The 17878-nt window shown below is 24.8% G+C and overlaps 2 protein-coding genes across 2 annotated transcripts in view; both read right to left on the reverse strand.

Annotated features, from left to right (window-relative positions):
• Positions 1-8590, reverse strand: part of LOC100212624 (3-hydroxyisobutyryl-CoA hydrolase, mitochondrial) — a 28035-nt gene extending 19445 nt beyond the window's left edge. The window contains exons 1-6 of the mRNA XM_065810300.1: positions 8448-8590; positions 7903-7930; positions 7231-7269; positions 6622-6750; positions 5547-5631; positions 4352-4429 (exon numbers count right to left, since the gene is read on the reverse strand). Coding sequence (XP_065666372.1) covers positions 4352-4429; positions 5547-5631; positions 6622-6750; positions 7231-7269; positions 7903-7930; positions 8448-8461 — 373 coding nt within the window. The 5' untranslated portion in view covers positions 8462-8590. The remainder of the gene's footprint in view (positions 1-4351; positions 4430-5546; positions 5632-6621; positions 6751-7230; positions 7270-7902; positions 7931-8447) is intronic.
• Positions 8591-8669: 79 nt separating this feature from the next.
• On the reverse strand, positions 8670-16777 carry LOC101237483 (pituitary tumor-transforming gene 1 protein-interacting protein). The gene is made up of 7 exons (XM_065810301.1): positions 16671-16777; positions 16081-16139; positions 15745-15847; positions 13131-13251; positions 9372-9437; positions 9212-9258; positions 8670-8965 (listed from the first exon to the last, which is right to left on the reverse strand). The coding sequence occupies exons 1-7, from the start codon at positions 16723-16725 to the stop codon at positions 8922-8924; spliced, it is 495 nt and encodes a 164-aa protein (XP_065666373.1). The 5' UTR covers positions 16726-16777; the 3' UTR covers positions 8670-8921.
• Between the last annotated feature and the right edge of the window lie 1101 nt (positions 16778-17878).

A 17878-nucleotide genomic window follows, 5' to 3' on the forward strand; every position in this document is an offset into this window, starting at 1 on the left:
AGGAAGTTTAAAATATTGATAATTTTGTAGGTTTTCCGAACGTAATGAAATGTTGATATTGGTGTTGTTAATATAATTTATTTGGGTTAAAAAGTTGCTTTCCAGTTTCATTTAATCTTTTTTTTCTTAATTATAATAAAAATATTTTTATTATAATTAAGAAAAATAGGAAGAAAAATATTTATTATAATTAAAAAAAAATATAAATATTAAGAAAAATTATTCTTTAAGATAATTACATAGCCGACTATATAACATGGCTAGATTTATTGTCTTGAAGGCAAAATATTTAAATGGTTTAAACTACATATTTTTTAAAAAAATGAGCAATAGTTTATTTTGAAATGCCGAAAAAGTGTTGTGCTGTTAGTTGTAAGAGTAATTGTAAGCAAAAAATTGAAGAATGCCCCAGTAACAGCAACCACATGCCATACAAAACCGTCTTTAGTTTTCTTGATAGCAATCATTTAGCAATCATTTAGAAATTGTTGAATTAAGTTTGTTAACCAAGCTAATTGGAGCCTCACAAAAAACTCAGCAATATGTATCTATCATTTTGAAGATAAATATTTAAAAAGAGGTAAACGTATAACATTGAACTATTCCAAATATCCTATACCAAAAATTATTACCAACCAAAATATTTTGTCAAAGCCATCTCTAATTCAATCATGCTTAGCTTTACGTAAGCTGCCTGCAGTTCATATATAAAACCTTGCTAGATAAAACAGATGATTTCAGAAAACCTGATCCAATTAAAAACATCGATCTTAATTAAAGTTTTTGTTCAGAAGGATTTTCATTTAAAAGAATCGATAACTGTGTGTTATACCTTTGAATTCTTTTTGATTAAAGTGACGCTACTCCTAACAAAGAGAGTATTACAATTGATAAAAACATGTAAAGCTACATATGAAAGGTATGCTAGTTCCATTACCTAAATGGTTTCAAAAAGGCAGTGTTTGTAAATTGAGCAGTGCTAGTATGCTAGTTAATTTTGTTTCTTATATGCATAAAGTTGCAGAGAAGGTATCAAATAGTATATTATCAGAGTTATATAAATTATCTCTTTATAAACCACAAGGACATCCAATTTACACAAATGAAATAAATATACATCAAAACAGGCATTATAATTATTAGAATTATTATTACTTTTGGAAAATGCTAGTGTTAGTGCTGACTGTGTTATTTTAATTGATGAGATGTATTTACAAAAGAGTGTCCCATATCACAGAGGAAGTTTGATTGATGCTGATGATGATGGTAATTTCTATTCTGGTATAGTTGTGTTCATGGTAGTTAGCTTAAAAGAATCAATCCCCTTTGTTATTAAGTTTGTTTGTGAAATTTCTTGAAGTTTATTGCATAATATCTATGAGAAAGATAAATTGTTACCTGCTAACTTAAAAAAAGTTTTCAATTTATCTGTTCAAACTTTATGTCCTGAAAACAACAAACAAAGTGTTCCGTTAGCTTTAAATATTTTTAATGAAACCACCAAACAACTAATGCAATAATTACAACACTGAAGGGTACTGTAAGTCTGATAGAAAGGTTTATTTTCAGAAAGATATAAGTATGTTTAAGTAGCAGTTTTCAAACTGATCCATTATAAAGACGTTTCAGCAAATATCGTCAAATGAGTGGTGGAAGATTTTTAGTCAGTTTAAATGAAGTTGAAAACTCCCTAATTAAAGTTTATATCAATTGTTGGACAAGCAATGTGATATCCAATGCAAAAATTGACAAAAATTACCTTTTATTAAAATTGGAAACGATATTCAGGAGAATGAGCTGTCTCGTGACTCTTATGAAGTTGCCATCAATGTAACTGATTACATCACAAAAAAAATTGCAAATAAATCTAACTGTGCTAACTGTCTGACATGATTAAGTTTCAATCAAGTTTCAACAGAATATCTTGAAACACTGTCACATGGTGGTTTAACAAAACCTTCTAAAGCATTAGCTAGTTATGTTTGTAATGGGTTTATATTCTTTGACACTTTTAAGAAATTATTATTATAGCATTTCCATAATATAAAAAGTGCATCCTTCTTGGCACTTGAAACATACCAAGCAAATGATAGATGTTTTAGGTGTATAGAACATAAGGAATGGGAAAAGAAATTGGTAAACACAATTGTTACCAACATATATTTCAACAATGAGCAACAGAATAAAAATAGAAACATTAAAAAATATGAAGTTGCTGTTTTTAAAGTTCGACAAACCATGAAAGACAAATAAATAAACACAAAAATAGTATATATATATATTTTTCACAACAAAGTATATATATTTTTTCTTTGAGAAATAAAAGAATCTTGATAGAACTTTTATATAAATGTTGTTGTTGTTTTAATGTAAATATAAGTGCACATTTAAAAAAAGAAATGATGATAGTTTTACTAACTTATTCCTGTATTAACAGGAATATGTTAGTTGTTTGAATCAATAATTTAAAAACTAAAAGATTTTGTAAAGTAAAAAATAATAATGGTTAAAATAGCTAGTTCATTTGGCTTAATGTGATTTATTATTAGCTAGATGTCTAAATAATTTATAGTTAAGAATTTTGGTAATAATAAAAATTTTAAGGCTAGTCAAGTAAATTATTTCGATAAATTCTTTAATAAAAACCTTCAGGTTTTGATTTTGAAGCTAAAAACTTTATAAAATTGGCCCACTAATTTTTTGCCTTCAAGGCAACAAATCCGGCTGTGTTATATAGTAGACCATGGTAATCATAACAGTATGTATATTGCTTTAAGTCCCAGGCTTCTAACTGTAAAAAAAAAAAATCACACAGAAATTGAATATATATATACAATATTACAGTGTATATACCTGGGATATTCCTAAGCCAATCTAAAATCAGATTGTTTTGAGAGGTTAATTATTTTTAGTGAACTTTGCAGTGTGACACGATGCTTTATAGTGCATAAATATTGATCTTGTTATTAAGAAACCACTCCTTTAATTCAAGCAAAAAAAAAGGTTTCAATGTTTTTTTGTATTGTTACATTAACATGCCTACAATGTACAATTAATCTAAACGTTGTTCACTAATAATCTAAAAACATAACTTTTAGAGGATCATTGATTGTCTTGATTAAACAACTTTTTCATTTGATGCATATTTGACATATTTAATCTTCTGAATTATAATTTCATAAACGCATCACTGAAGGATACCAAGAGAAAATAGAAAAAATATTGACAAAACTTTGAATACTAGAAGAAAAATTTTATCAAAGTGTTATATTGACTCAATTTCCAGCCACCAAAATAAAATTACATTATTTTTTTGCCCAAAATAAAATTACATTATTTTTTTGCCCAAAATAAAATTACATTATTTCTTTTGCCCACTCCAAACATTTTGCCTAAAATATTGACAAAAACATGAAAATATTGACAAAACTTTAAAATCAAATACTAAAAAAAAAAATTTATAAAAGTGTTATATTGACTAAACAATTTCCAGCCACCAAAATAAAATTACATTATTTCTTTGCCCACTCCAAACATTTTGCCTATGGGCATCAGTGAACTTTGATTTAAGAGCTGGCCTTTTGCTTATAATGCCAAAAATATGCTAACTCGTTTACATTTATTTATTATTATATTATTTTTATTTTTCTTCCAGACTTGCCTTGACTCTGAGTATTAAATGAGTTGCCTTTTTCTGATTTACCTTTGACTGTCCTCACAGTACTTATGATATATCATATTTTCTTTGTCTTTTCACATTTTGCGATTTTTATTTTCACCATTAACAAACTTTTAACAATAAAAAACTTTAAATAGGATAAAAAAACTTTAAATAGGATAAAAAATTTTTAGAGAAGTTTGTACAGAAAAGTATAAAAAAAGTTTAGAAAAAAATTTGTTTAAGATTTAAAAAAATATTTAAACAAAATCCTTTTTTTTTTGAACAAACTTCCTTCACAAGGCTGCAATGAAGATAAACATGAAGATGGGAGAGAATGTCAAATGTTCAAGGAAAAAAGTGAGATGAATAAAAGTTTTTAAAGCATGAACAAATATTTATGTTAAAAAGATGAAGCATTGTTAAATGACACTGAGATTGAGTTTTGGTTAATGGAAAAATTAACAATAGAATAGAAATTATGGTAATACTTGTAAAAAAGAAAAATACATGCAACCATATGATAATGGAACAAAGTGAAAAATCTAAAAAGTAACTAACAACCAGTCTTCAGTTAATATTATTCCAGCATAATCTATTAACGATTGTGAGCATAAAATCTACGTTTAGTGGTTTAATTCAAATAACTTTAGTGTTAACTAATTTCAAAAAAATTAAAACATTAAAATGTACCAATTTCTGAGTTTAATCGATACTCTTCTCTGAAGAAAACTTGAGATAACTCACATCTTGGACCACCTTCTGCAATTGCTAACAATAAATAAGATTATACTTACACCATTATTGTTTAAATACCATAAAAAAGTGATTATATGGAAAGATAAGGAACAAAAAATCTGAAAAAGGATTATAAATTTTCAAATTTTTCTCTATCAAAAAACTCAACAGTTTATACATGTTAACTGAACAACAGTTAATACATATAAATTGTATTTATTTAACAAAACTACCAGAACATCAAAATTAAAAAATTTTTTTTCAAAATTATTCAGTCAAAATAATAAATAAAACAAATGTAAGAAAAGTTTTTTTTAGAGTTGTATCAGTTAATTGGTATGGGATTTTTTTCCTTCTTGTTATTGTACAAAATACTCTTCAAAATTAGACATTTTTCTGTGTATAAAAGGACAACATTTTTGAATATTTGTTTTAATATGATATTGAAAATATACTTTTCAATATCATATTAAAACAAATAACAATATATGATGCACACCCTTACATGGACCATGAATTAGTAAAACATGAACAAATTACTTTCTCATTCATGGAAACTTACATTAAATGAAGAAAGTAGTATGGTACACTTTGTTGAATCAGGATTAATTAAAGGACTTGACTTTCTATTTACTTGAAATTCTGCAATGAAAAAGGGCATTTTTTTTCAGAAAGATATTTCCATTTAAAAAAAGCGTTAATAACATATTATCTATAAATGACATATTTTAAAATGTTAACCTATAAATAACTTAATGCATTTTAATACTTTTATTCTTAAATTTTGTTATTATTAATATACTTATATTATCTTTAATTACAAAAAAACATCATAATTACATATTTTTATGTCTTCTTGTACTTAAGATCTATTAAAAAATCATGACTAAACTTTTCTTATAACAAAATATGATTTAACTACCTTGTTATGAAACCTATTTTTTGTTTTAATTAAATCACTTGTTTAAAAGATTTCCTAAAAACCTCTAATTAACCCAATAGCATGTTCAATTTAGAAGTTGTGAAAAAATAAAAAAACAACTTTTTTGATTACTGCGTCATAAAGTGGCATAATCAAAATGTTTATAAAATAAATATATATATTTCTTTAAAAACCATTTTTGTATACCCTTAACAATAAAACTAATACCTCTAACGTCTCCTCCAGCACAAAATGCTTTGCTACCAGCACCTTTCATAACAATTGCTTCAATTAATGGATTGCTTTCCCACTCCTAGAAAAAAAGTATATTCTGTACACACGCTCTTGTTTGTGCTTGAATAAACTCAACTGTGAATCACTTAAAGTTCTTTCTAAACAAATTAATTTGATGCATAAATCAACTTTTGAAACAAAAATCAATTATTAGGCAAAAAAAATGCATGATGTAAAAACATAATAAATTCTAGTATATTATTATATGAAACAACACATCCTTAATGAATTTCTTAATATAATATTGCATTTTTTAAACCCTTGAATTTTTAAAACTTTACAAGATGCAAAGTTTGTCGATATAATTTAACAAAAATTGTATATATAAGTTTAATAAAAAACACTTGAATAAGACTTTCACAAATCAGTGAATAAAAAAATGAAACTATTTAATAGTGTATATTTGTTTAAAGTGGTAGGTTGATTAACAAGTTGTTGTAGCTATGAAGATATAAAACATGACAGCTAGGGATTATTCCCAGGTAATTTCTAAGAAAAATAATAAACCAAAATTCCCTGAAAATTTTTTCCATGATCCCAGGATTTTTTTTTCAGTAACCATGAATTTTAATAATAACACATTGCCTAATGTTTCCGCCAAAACTATAACTTTTTGTTTTCTGGACAATCAGAAGATCACTTAATGTTATTGTATGCTTGTTATAATTTATCACTGTGCAATAAAAATTTTAATTAATATTATATAAACGTCTTCAAATTGTAAAACAGGAACACTATGAATAATTCTTGCTATCTCAGATAGAAAAAAGTCCTATACCCGCTATCCTAGGAAAGCTATTTTTAAATCAATTCATTATAACATGATGTGTGTGAAAACAGGTTTTCTTAAACAAAAAACAATTATTTTTGAATTAAAAATTAAAATTTTGTAATGAAATAAATATTCTTTCAACCGAAAAAATATAACCAAAAAAATATGAATAGAGATTTTAGTGTGCATGTTCAATAATAGTCATATACAGAGAGTTTATTCTACATCTTTAAATACCTTAATGACTGGATGTATGGTTCGGACCATATTTAAATTTAAAGCATTTAAAGCCTTTGGTCTGTTCAAAGTTATCAAACCAGTTCGATTGTGGATTTCGAATAATACTTCATCTTCTGAGTTGCTGCACTAAAAACACAAAAAAATGAAAATGAAGTATCATATACACTGCGATTAGTGAATTAGAAACAAACTGGTTGCATATAATATTAAACTGATATTTTTTGTAATGTTAAATAAATATTAAAAAAAGTGTCAAATTATGACACTTAGTTTGACATTACCACTATCACAAAATTTGACAAATTGTATCACATGACAAAATGGCACATGAAACATGCAAAAGTGTGACTAGCGCCAAAACTAAAACACTGTCTACTAAAGAATTATTGTATACAATTAACTATATACAGTAGATATGTAACTATATACAGTAGATATGTAACTATATACAGTAGATACGTAACTATATACAGTAGATATGTAACTATATACAGTAGATATGTAACTATATACAGTATATATGTAACTATATACATTAGATATGTAACTATATACAGTAGATATGCCATAGCTTGGCATAAAAGGTATTTTAAAATGATTTCTTACCAAATTTTTTGTTACAGAAAATAATCTGAATGATAACTTCTAAATTTAAATAAGAAAAGTTAAAAAAAGCAATTATAATTGAAGAATTAAAAAAAAAAAAAAAGAAATATTCAGTGAAGTATAAAATGAAAATCTTTGAATAAATTCAAAGAGTCTGATATCACAAGACTAAATATTTTTTTCAACAATTAAATACTTGATACTAAATAGTAAATGTTTCGCAAATTTTTTTTTCCTCAACTTCTTTAAAATCTTGTCCTTTTAAAAGGTAGAAAAATTGATTTTCTAATAAAAATTTTGAAACTAAAATTTCCTAATTACATATAAAGTTATTACGTATAGTTTCCAAAATGAACAAAAAAAAAAAAAAACTAAAATTAATTAATATCCAATTAATTTAGATAAAAGTTTATTAATAATTAATAAACTTTTATCTAAATTTATATATTTATTTAAAATTAATACATTAATTTTATCTAATTTTTGTATTTTATAAATGAACTATTCCTGGTTACAAGTTGCATGTAGGTGTCAGGCTTCTAAATAAATTACTAATCGAATTATCTAATCATTTTTTCAATTATTTTTGTATTGTTTATTATTGTAGTTTTTGGTTAACAATATGGTAGGTTATAATATAATTTACAAACAAACATTATTACAAATACTTACCGAACAGTTCTTCAATATTCTGACATTTCTAAGAAAAATTCATAAAAAAATCAAAAAGTATTTCCAAATAAGCCTTATGAAACTGATTTTTTGGATGTTTTGTATCAAAAATATGTTTACCATTATTGTCACATTGGTAATGGTTATTCAAGTAACATGGGTTGAATAACTATTAACATAATAATTAGATTTAAACATTTCTATTAAATCTACTTAAAAAGCTTAATTCATTCTACATCTTTAGACATAGTGGTAAGGAAAGCAATAAAATAAATCTATAATTAGTTATAGGTATAGTTAATATTATAAAGTATATTTCTTAAACATTTCATTCATTTTATCTGAATTTACAAACCTATCATGAGTTTTATATATGCTGGATACATATATATATATATATATATATATATATATATATATATATATATATATATATATATATATATATATCCAGCACTAATTAGAATAGTTTAAAGTACCCATGAGGAAGGTATTTCCATAAAATTATATATAGCTTTTATACATCCAACAAACAAAAAACTCACATAGGAGAAAACATTCTTTGTATTCTTCTTCAGCTTCACTTCAATGACAAAACAATAGGTCAGTTTAATTAAACTGATCAAATATATCAAAAGGTATTAATAAAAATCAAATAAATATGGATTATAATAATAATGACTTTTAAATAATTAGCTACATTTTAGCTATCATTCAATAAAATATGGTGAGCAGAGTAAAAAAAAAAAAAAATTTAAAACAAATAATGCATTTAAAAAATTTTATACAACACTACAAAAAAATTACAATATTTATAATGCAGATCAGATAAATATAATGCTATTAAAAAACAGGTGAATTTTTATCTTTAAAAAAAAATTGACTTTAAAATTGAAGACAAACCAAGACGCAAAAATGAAAAAATGGTAAATATTTAAAACTTTTAACTGAACATAGAATGTCTTAAAAACTTGATTATAAAAATGAATATTTATATAAGAATTAAAAATAAATAATCTTTATGCAAAACGCTCATAGCTGGCTGTTTGCTTGTCTTTTAAACCTATAATCCAAGATCATATAAAATTGTTATTTCAACAAATTTTATAATTTATTTATTATTTACAGAGTAGAATGATAAAAACCAACAAACTTATTAAAAAAGTAAAAAAAATCTAAAAAAGTACATACAAAAAAAAATTTAAAATAAAATTATATAAACCTCTATTATAATTTAAACTATACAAGCCTTAAATTTACAAAAATAAAAAATCCATCTCAAAAAAGACACAAGAATGTATTCACAAACCGTATTTCAGTCGAATTTGATCGTGCTTAGCCTTCATTTCACTTTCCCTTCAAAATAAAAATTAGTCACCTAATTAAATAAAATCCTTAGATAGATTATCAATCATTTGATATTAAGTTACCACCTTGCAAAATAATAATAATTAAATTAAATGAAACACCTTTCAGAATGCCTTGCTTGTCTTTCTTCTTTCTCTCTTTGTTTACGGGCATCTTCTTTTGCCCACCTAAAATGCATATGTATTGTGCTATAAAATGTTAAACACATAAAGTAAGTTATTCAAAATTTACATTTTCAACTGCCAATTTTACTATAACGTCATCAATGAAATTATGCTTAACTACATGAAAGATGTTAGCTTTGTATTGGGATATAGCGGTAACTGATCAACTAGTGGAATATTAACAAACTTCTCTTGATCACTGTTCTAAATATTGGGAAATTTTAAAAACAATATATATTGATGTGTTTTTAAATTATTGATCATTTGGGTACTAATTTTTTTTTTTTTTAGACTAACAGTTGTTTTTGAATTATTGATTTTTGAATATGCCAACTTTATCCTATTTAAAATATCAACTTTTAAAAATATCAACTTTGAAAGCGGCAATCCTGATTATCTTTTCAGAAAATGTAAACAAACTTAAACCAATCTTTTTTTTTTTTTGATAAAAAAACAACTAATCAAATTATTACTCTTACAAAAGAATCTTTTGTGTAGTTTTGTTTTTTAATATTATAAAAAAAAAAAATACTTATAACAATTTCTTATAACAAATGGGGAAAAGAAAGTAAAATAAAAAAATCAAACTATAATGTTAATTTAAACCCACAATGACTGCTTTACCTTCTCAGACAAATGGAACTGTTCTACAATATTATCAGTATGTTATTACAGAAAAAAGTAAGAGGATTAAGTCTACTCAAGAAAATTTTTCATGCAAAACAAAGAGTGGGAGAAGAGATATGGTTTGCCATGAGAAAGATTTCTGTTATAAAAATATGCTGCCTTAGAAAAATGAGGAGATATGCTGCCTTAGAAAAATTGTTAATATATAAAATATGCTAAATGTGGAAACAAAATAATTACTGAAGTACAAATTGCGCAAAAATTTATCAAATTAAATAACACATTTCAATGCGAAATACAAGTTATTTAGCCTGGAGCACAATTACCAAAAAAACAAACACGAGAATTAGGTTGAAGAACTTTTTGAAAATTATTTATTTGATATTTCTCAAAAAAACATAGAAGCAAAAATAAAATCAGATAAAGATATGCCAAGATTGAATGCTGAAGTGATAGAAGATATGGCTTTTCTTCAAGATCAAAGAACATTGATGAAAGGTATAATGAGTAAAAAGTATGACATTGATATAAAAACAAAGAGTTAAAAAGAGAATTAAAAGGTACTAAAGAATGAGATCTTTTGAAGAAAAATGCAGAGTTAATGAAAGTTTTAAAATTGATTTAGAAATGAATGAGGTGATATCTCATGACTTAGATGAATCTGAGGCAGTTGAGGCATCAGGTAAATTATATCTTAATCATTAATTCAAAAATATTTAAATAATTATTTTTAAAAATGGTTTAATTTAAACTTTTATTCACTTTATTAAGTCAATAACGCTTTTTGTTACTTAGGTTCTGCTGCTCACCAGTCTTCAGTTGCTAGTGATAGTGATTTTAATTTTTCAATAAGCGATGAAAATCAGCTTCCAACACACCCAAGGGTAAAGCATCAAAAACCCTCAAAGTCTGGCTATTCAGAAAAAGCAATAGAGTTTGACAGAGACAAGCTTCTATTAGCTACAACACCTGTTAGTGTTAGATGCAGAATTAGCATTTGCTAACAAACAATGTTTCTAGGAGCTGTTATTAAAGCTTTAGGGGGAAAATATTCATGATTTAAATATATCTAGAAACTCAATAGCTAGAAGTAGATTTAAGTATTTCAAAGATTTAGGTAAATTTTTTTAACATTAAAAATCTTTATACTAAATTAAAAAATGATTATAAAGAGAAAAAAAATCTTTTTTAATTTAGGAGCCACCACCAGATCAAGCCATTATGAAGAAATGTTGGGAAAGAACTTGCACTTTGACAGTAAGTTGGTAAAAGAAATAAAGGAAACATTAAAAATTACAGTTAAAAAGGAAAGGGTTGCGATATCTGTTACCAGTCCTGAATTTAATACAAAAGACGATCCTTGACGTGGAATTATAGCTAAAGAGAGCACTAAAGGAAAAGATCAAGCTATTGTTATTCAAAACATTAATATAATTGGAGTCTGTACTGATACTAAATCAAGTAATACAGGTAGACTAAATGGAGCTATAATAATAATTAGTAGAATTCTGATTAATAAGTCATCACCGCATATATGAACTCCATATAACTCATGAAATACATCACAAAAGTTAGATTCAAGGGTTCAAGCAAACCTATAAACTTAGCCTTCCAAAGATACTGGGAAATTTCTCATGAATCCGTAAACTCAATAATTTTAGAACTGAAAAAATTTTAATTTAATTAATAAATTTAAACTATTTAGAACAAGAATTATACCACAATTACAAGTATGAACAACAAGATTGCTTTCAATGAACTTTTTAAAAGAATCATTAAAGTTAAAAGAGTCAAAAAAATAACAAAAACTTTTAAAAAGCAAACAACATAAATAAAAAGAATTATAAATATAAAATGTTTAGTAATCCAATTCCTATAACTCTCCTTTAACCATTAAAGTTCAGATTTAAAGTGTTTGGATCAGTAAAAAAACAACCCTTATCTCTTGCTCTTCATCAACCAATTTCTGCAATACTCTTTTATTTTGCTTAAGCATTTGATCTTGTCAGTCATGACATAAAATACTGCTAAACATATTCTACCTAGCAGGCTCACTTCCTAGATTGTAGCTTACTTATCTAACTGCTGCCAAAGAATTAAAACAAATGATCACACCACTGAATAGAAATATATTGAAGTCTGTGTATTTCAGGGTAGTTATTTACATTAACGTCTCTCTCACCTAAAGCCATTCTCCAAATATCTGTGGTCATCCGAATGAAATTTAATAGCTCTAAATATAAAATCATTAGAATTATTTCCAGGTGTTTTGAAATTCAAGCTTTATCTTCTTTTGTAATCAATAAAACTGAACTTGAAATAGTCAACAGCTACAAATACCTTAGAATCATGCTCAATGATAATCTTGATTACAATGGAAAAATAGATCTTGATTACAATGGAAAAAAGGGTACAACAATATAAAATCAGTACCATATGTACTTGATTGCCTCAAACAAATCGGACACACTTATGTTCAAAAATGTTCTAAACATTATTGGAATCGATACAACTTATTCAAGTGGCTTCAATATTAGTTTTGCTATTAAAGAGTTACTAGACAGGACCTGTATTAACATCCTTATAAAGATCTTATGCCATCTCAAAGCAACTATATTAGCTCAAACCAACAGCAGAAACCCAAACAGATTCCCATTTGCTGTGAACACTATAAAGATCACTACCTATTAATAAAATTTTATTCAAAAATATCTCTGTATTCTTCATGATGTTGTCAGTGTCCTCTACCTACTATGAAACATAAGGAACTCCGCCATCTTTTTAATACATAAATGACATCCACTTTTACCTGCATTTTCAGCAAATTTTTGTTTAATATTTAACAACAGATAAACTGTACAACTCATTACTTGTAATGCTATTCAATTTTAAATAAAGATTTATAAAATAATAATAATAAATATATATATATATATATATATATATATATATATATATATATATATATATATATATATATATATATATATATATATATATATATATATTGAAAGAAAACATATATATAGCACACAAACAAAAATATACAATAAACATTAAAAAAATTACTGTTTTAAGTTTCTTGATCTACAACAGTTTCGACAACAGCAGCAATAAAGAACTCCAATCACAATAAGTAGAAATGCTCCAGCAGACACAAAGAAAATTATTAATATAGCTGTACCATTTACTAAAATAAATAAACATAACATTATTTAAACATAATAAAGATTTTGCAAAAAATGTAAAAAACAAAGTAAAAAAAACAAACATAAAAAAACAAACAAACAAACAAAAATAGAAAGAGATGTTCAAGATAAAACAATAAAAATTATAATCTAATTTTTTTTATTGCTATTGTCTTTAGTTCAAACTAGACATAAGTAATTGTTAACTTAACAAGTTTAACTATTTCAGTATTTTTAGTTTAAGAAAATCAAGTTAAAATTCTACTGGTTTAAAGTTCTACTGGTGTCTACTGGTTTAAAGTTCAACTGGTCTAAAATTCTACTGGTTAAAGTTTTACTGGTGTTATCAGGCTGTTAAACGCCTTATACTGCGCAGTGGGAGGATAAGTGGACCAAGGATGTTTCACACAATGTAAAATTGGACATTACGCAACCAGTTTTTCAAAAAAAAAAAAAGGTAAAAAACTTTAAAATACTTTTTTTCTATTAATGCATTCATTATTAAATTAAAAATATAAATACATCTTACTTTATGAAACAAATATTCACATGAGTCAGAATAAAAATAAAAGTTGTCAAAATATTGCAACTAATTTGGAATCACTTTACTGTTTTCGCAATTTTTACAGAAAACTTGTTTTAAGCCAAATAAGATATGATAATTTATCTCCATTCTTGGTTGGTGAAGTTGGGAACACATAGGTAAGAAATTCTACTTCTCGGAAATTCTACATCTTGGTAATTTTTCTACAAAAAATCACTTTTTAATGCATTTATATTTTTTAATTTATGACTTTTAAATGCAAAACATATTACTTTTGATGGTTGACATATTTTATTGAAACTTCATTCTCTTATGCAAATTAAAAAAAAATATATTCTATGTATCTTTAGCTATGCTATCATATATGCTTTTAAACTTAACATGTTTTGAAATAAATAGTTTTTTGCGTAAATTTTTGTTTACATTTTAAAGCAATGACATAACCTTGAATGGGGTTTCAGGCTATTATCTAGAAACTTTTATCGAAACAACTGTTTTCAAATAAACAACAAATTTTCAAGTATAAAATAATCTGCTTTTTTTCTTAGGATAATCAGACTTATATCAGATAAGTTGTTGTATCTTATTTGATCGAGTCCATCTATTTCTCAATAAATTTTATTTTATTTGTTTGTATTAGGTTTACATCACTTCTAACAATTTTGTTAACTAAAAAGAAAATTTTCTTTCAATTGATGGTTAAGAATTTGACATCTTATGTTTAAGAAGTTTATAATTATCTTGAAATTTGGGACAATCTCAAGTGGATTTGGGCAAAGAGGTATGGCTTTTTTTTGCTGGGAATAAAGGTGGAAAGTATATGAAATTTTATTTTAAGGTTTTAATTCTAAATTATCTGGATCAGTGTATAACTTTCATTTATTTTGTATGTATCATTGTTTAGATGTCATCAGATTTATGATTTATCATTAATCTGATGACATCTAATTCATTTCAATTCTTTTAAAAAACTTTAAAATTTTACAAATTCTGTTAAAATCATTATTTTGATGGATGATTGTTTATAATCTGTATCCTTAGAAACCAGAATTCTTATAAACATATTAACTTTCTTAAAATATTTTCAAAAAGATCATTGAATATAGAATGATCAAAAACCGAATGAAACAAGTATAAACCTAAAAAATTTTTGAAGACAATATTTTTAAAGTTATATTTACCTTTCTTTTAAAAAGTGGAACATAGCCCCTGGTGCACCCGCCTCATAGACTATCTGGTCTACCCTGGAAACAATTATAACACACATTTATCATTGACAACATAAATGCTGAAATTTTTAGAGCTTCAGTTTGTCTGGCAAGTAGAGAAAAATCTATCGCAAGATTTTGCTACAAAAAAGCGGGGCACATGACCTAATCTCCCCTTTTGGTGTCTTGGGCTCTGGAAACAACTTTAAAATGCATGTTCATTATCACTACAGAAATACCAAAAGACCAATCCCTGCTTAAAGTAAAATGGTCATATTTTAGGATCTTCTTGGAGCTAGAAGCTAAAATTTTCAAGGAATTTTAATAAGTACTCTCAACTGTATGAAAATCAGCAAAATCTGAGATATAGGGTGAAACTTTTAAAAATTTTTGCCTCATTGGATATGGAATCACCTTAAAGATAAAAATACAATCTTTGGAAAAGGCTTACAATGCAAACTTATATGAAGATAGACGTGGTGGAAACTTAGAAACTTCTAGTAAGTTTTTTGTTAAATTATTGGTTCTATGATTTTTCCAATAATAACTTTAGAAAATGTAATACCTCCTACTTTGCATATTATGTTAGAAATACTGTTAAACTGTATAAAATATTGTTAAAGGAATATAAGACTTTAGATTGTCAGGATGATTTATCTAGAGAAATTTTTATAATGGCATTTTCTTTGTTGATGTTTTGATAACATAAAAAAAAGGAAAAACCTTGAAAATGCAAAACATACTTTTGCAAACATTAAAACTGTTCCATGATCCATCACATTGCATTGATGTTGGTTTCAAGCCATCTCTTTGTCCGCAAATTTTTGTCTCTGCACACCAAAAGCACTAAAATTCAAATTTTACAATACTACTTATTGAATTAACCATGTCTTGTCTGATAATTGGAAAAACCAAATAATTAGGGAGAAACAAAAATATTAGGGAGAAACCAAATTATTAGAGAAAATAATTGGAACTAAAATAAAAACATTTAACAAAAAAAAATCAGAAAATAACTTGAGAGTATTTCATTTTTATTTGAAGTATTAAAATAAACTATAAATCTTTTTAAAACTCACATTAATGTCAGCCACGCAGTCAGAGCATGACGTGTTACTCTTTTGTGAACAAAGTGAGCCTAATTCAAAAAAGCATAATTTTTATAAAATACTATAACACTCCACCCCATTTTCTTGCACACTCAGCTTTTTTATGCTCAAAATTTTTAAACTTTAAAATATTATTTATACACTTTTGAGAAATATTTTACTCTAATAATAATATATTGATAAACCATTTAAATTAAACTTCTGATAATATTAAAAATATCTTATATATAACATATAATTAAAAAATATAATAATATATTATCAATATAAAATATAATAATAGTATATTATTACTTTACATAATATCTAATATTATCTATTATTATTTGTTTAAGGCAAACGGTTTTGCACTTGCATGATTTGGAAAGACTTCCATAACACTATTTTTCATTTTAAATAACCAAATATTAATTATTTTTCTTATTTCATAAATTGTATATTAATAAAAATTTCTCAATTTGAATAAAATTTAAGCAATTATTAAATTACTTAATTTTTAGCGATTATTTTATTAATAAAAACTAAAGTACAAAATTGAAGAAAAATCATAAAATTTAAACCTGCAGAAGTAAAGTAAGCAACAAATGATAAAATCACAAATAGTTTCAAGAACATTTTAAACACGATACAGGCCTCACATCTATTTTTTGAAAACGTTTAGAATGATCTGAAATAAAATAAATAGATTTGATATATTTATACATACAAACTGATGTATGTATATGTATACATAAATATAAATATATATATATATATATATATATATATATATATATATATATATATATGTACATATATATATACATATATATATATATATATATATATATATATATATATATATATATATATATATATATATATATATATATATATATCTATATATATATATATATATATATATATATATATATATATATATATATATATATATATTTATATATATGTATATTTACATATATATATATTTATATTTATATATATATATATTTATATATATACATATTTACATATATATATATTTATATATATATATATATATATTTATATATATATATATATATTTATATATATATATTTATATATATATATATATATATATATATATATATATATATATATATATATATATATATATATATATATATATATATATATAGAGAGAGAGAGAGAGAGAGAGAGAGAGAGAGAGAGAGAGAGAGAGAGAGAGAGAGAGAGAGAGAGAGAGATCTGTGTATGTGCTTTTTTCGTATTCCATACTAAATTTTAATACTAAGCGACTATTTCTTTACTCATACATTCATCTACTTCAATAATAAGGTCTGTCTATAATACTGCCTTGGATACAAGTTATGGCTTTTCCGTAACGGATATTAAAGCCATTTTATCTTATTAGTATTTATTTACTGTTTTTTTTTTAATTATTATAAATTTCTGTAATGTTTTAAATCGTCGGCTTAAGGCCGTTTTTTTTGACAAAAATGATTTTTTATAACGTATCATCTTAACGTATGATTTTTGACGAATCATCTTAAAGGTTAAATTTTTATTCATTAATTATCGGACTACACAGAGACCACACTTAAACAAGTACGGTCACAGTGTAGTCCGGTAATTGATAAATAAAAATCAAAAAGAGAATGGAATTATACAATCACAGTTGGAATTATACAATTTTTTTTATTGTAGTAATTTATAACTGAAAATCTTCTCTTTTTTTTTATACGGCTGTGCGCACAGCCGTCGTTACTAAGCAATTAAAGCGACA

This window comes from Hydra vulgaris, chromosome 11 (genome assembly GCF_038396675.1).
Source record: "Hydra vulgaris chromosome 11, alternate assembly HydraT2T_AEP".
Classification (NCBI taxonomy): Eukaryota; Metazoa; Cnidaria; class Hydrozoa; order Anthoathecata; family Hydridae; genus Hydra; species Hydra vulgaris.

Bases quoted from the DNA above. Each gene is read 5' to 3' on its own strand.
- LOC101237483 (XM_065810301.1), bottom strand. From the start codon at position 16,725: ATGTTCTTGAAACTATTTGTGATTTTATCATTTGTTGCTTACTTTACT. The intron at 16,140-16,670 runs GTTTAAATTTTA...TTTTTGAATTAG, and splicing joins TGCTTACTTTACTTCTGCAG to GCTCACTTTGTTCACAAAAG. The intron at 9,438-13,130 runs GTAATTTTTTTA...TATGCATTTTAG, and splicing joins AGATCAAGAAACTTAAAACA to GTGGGCAAAAGAAGATGCCC.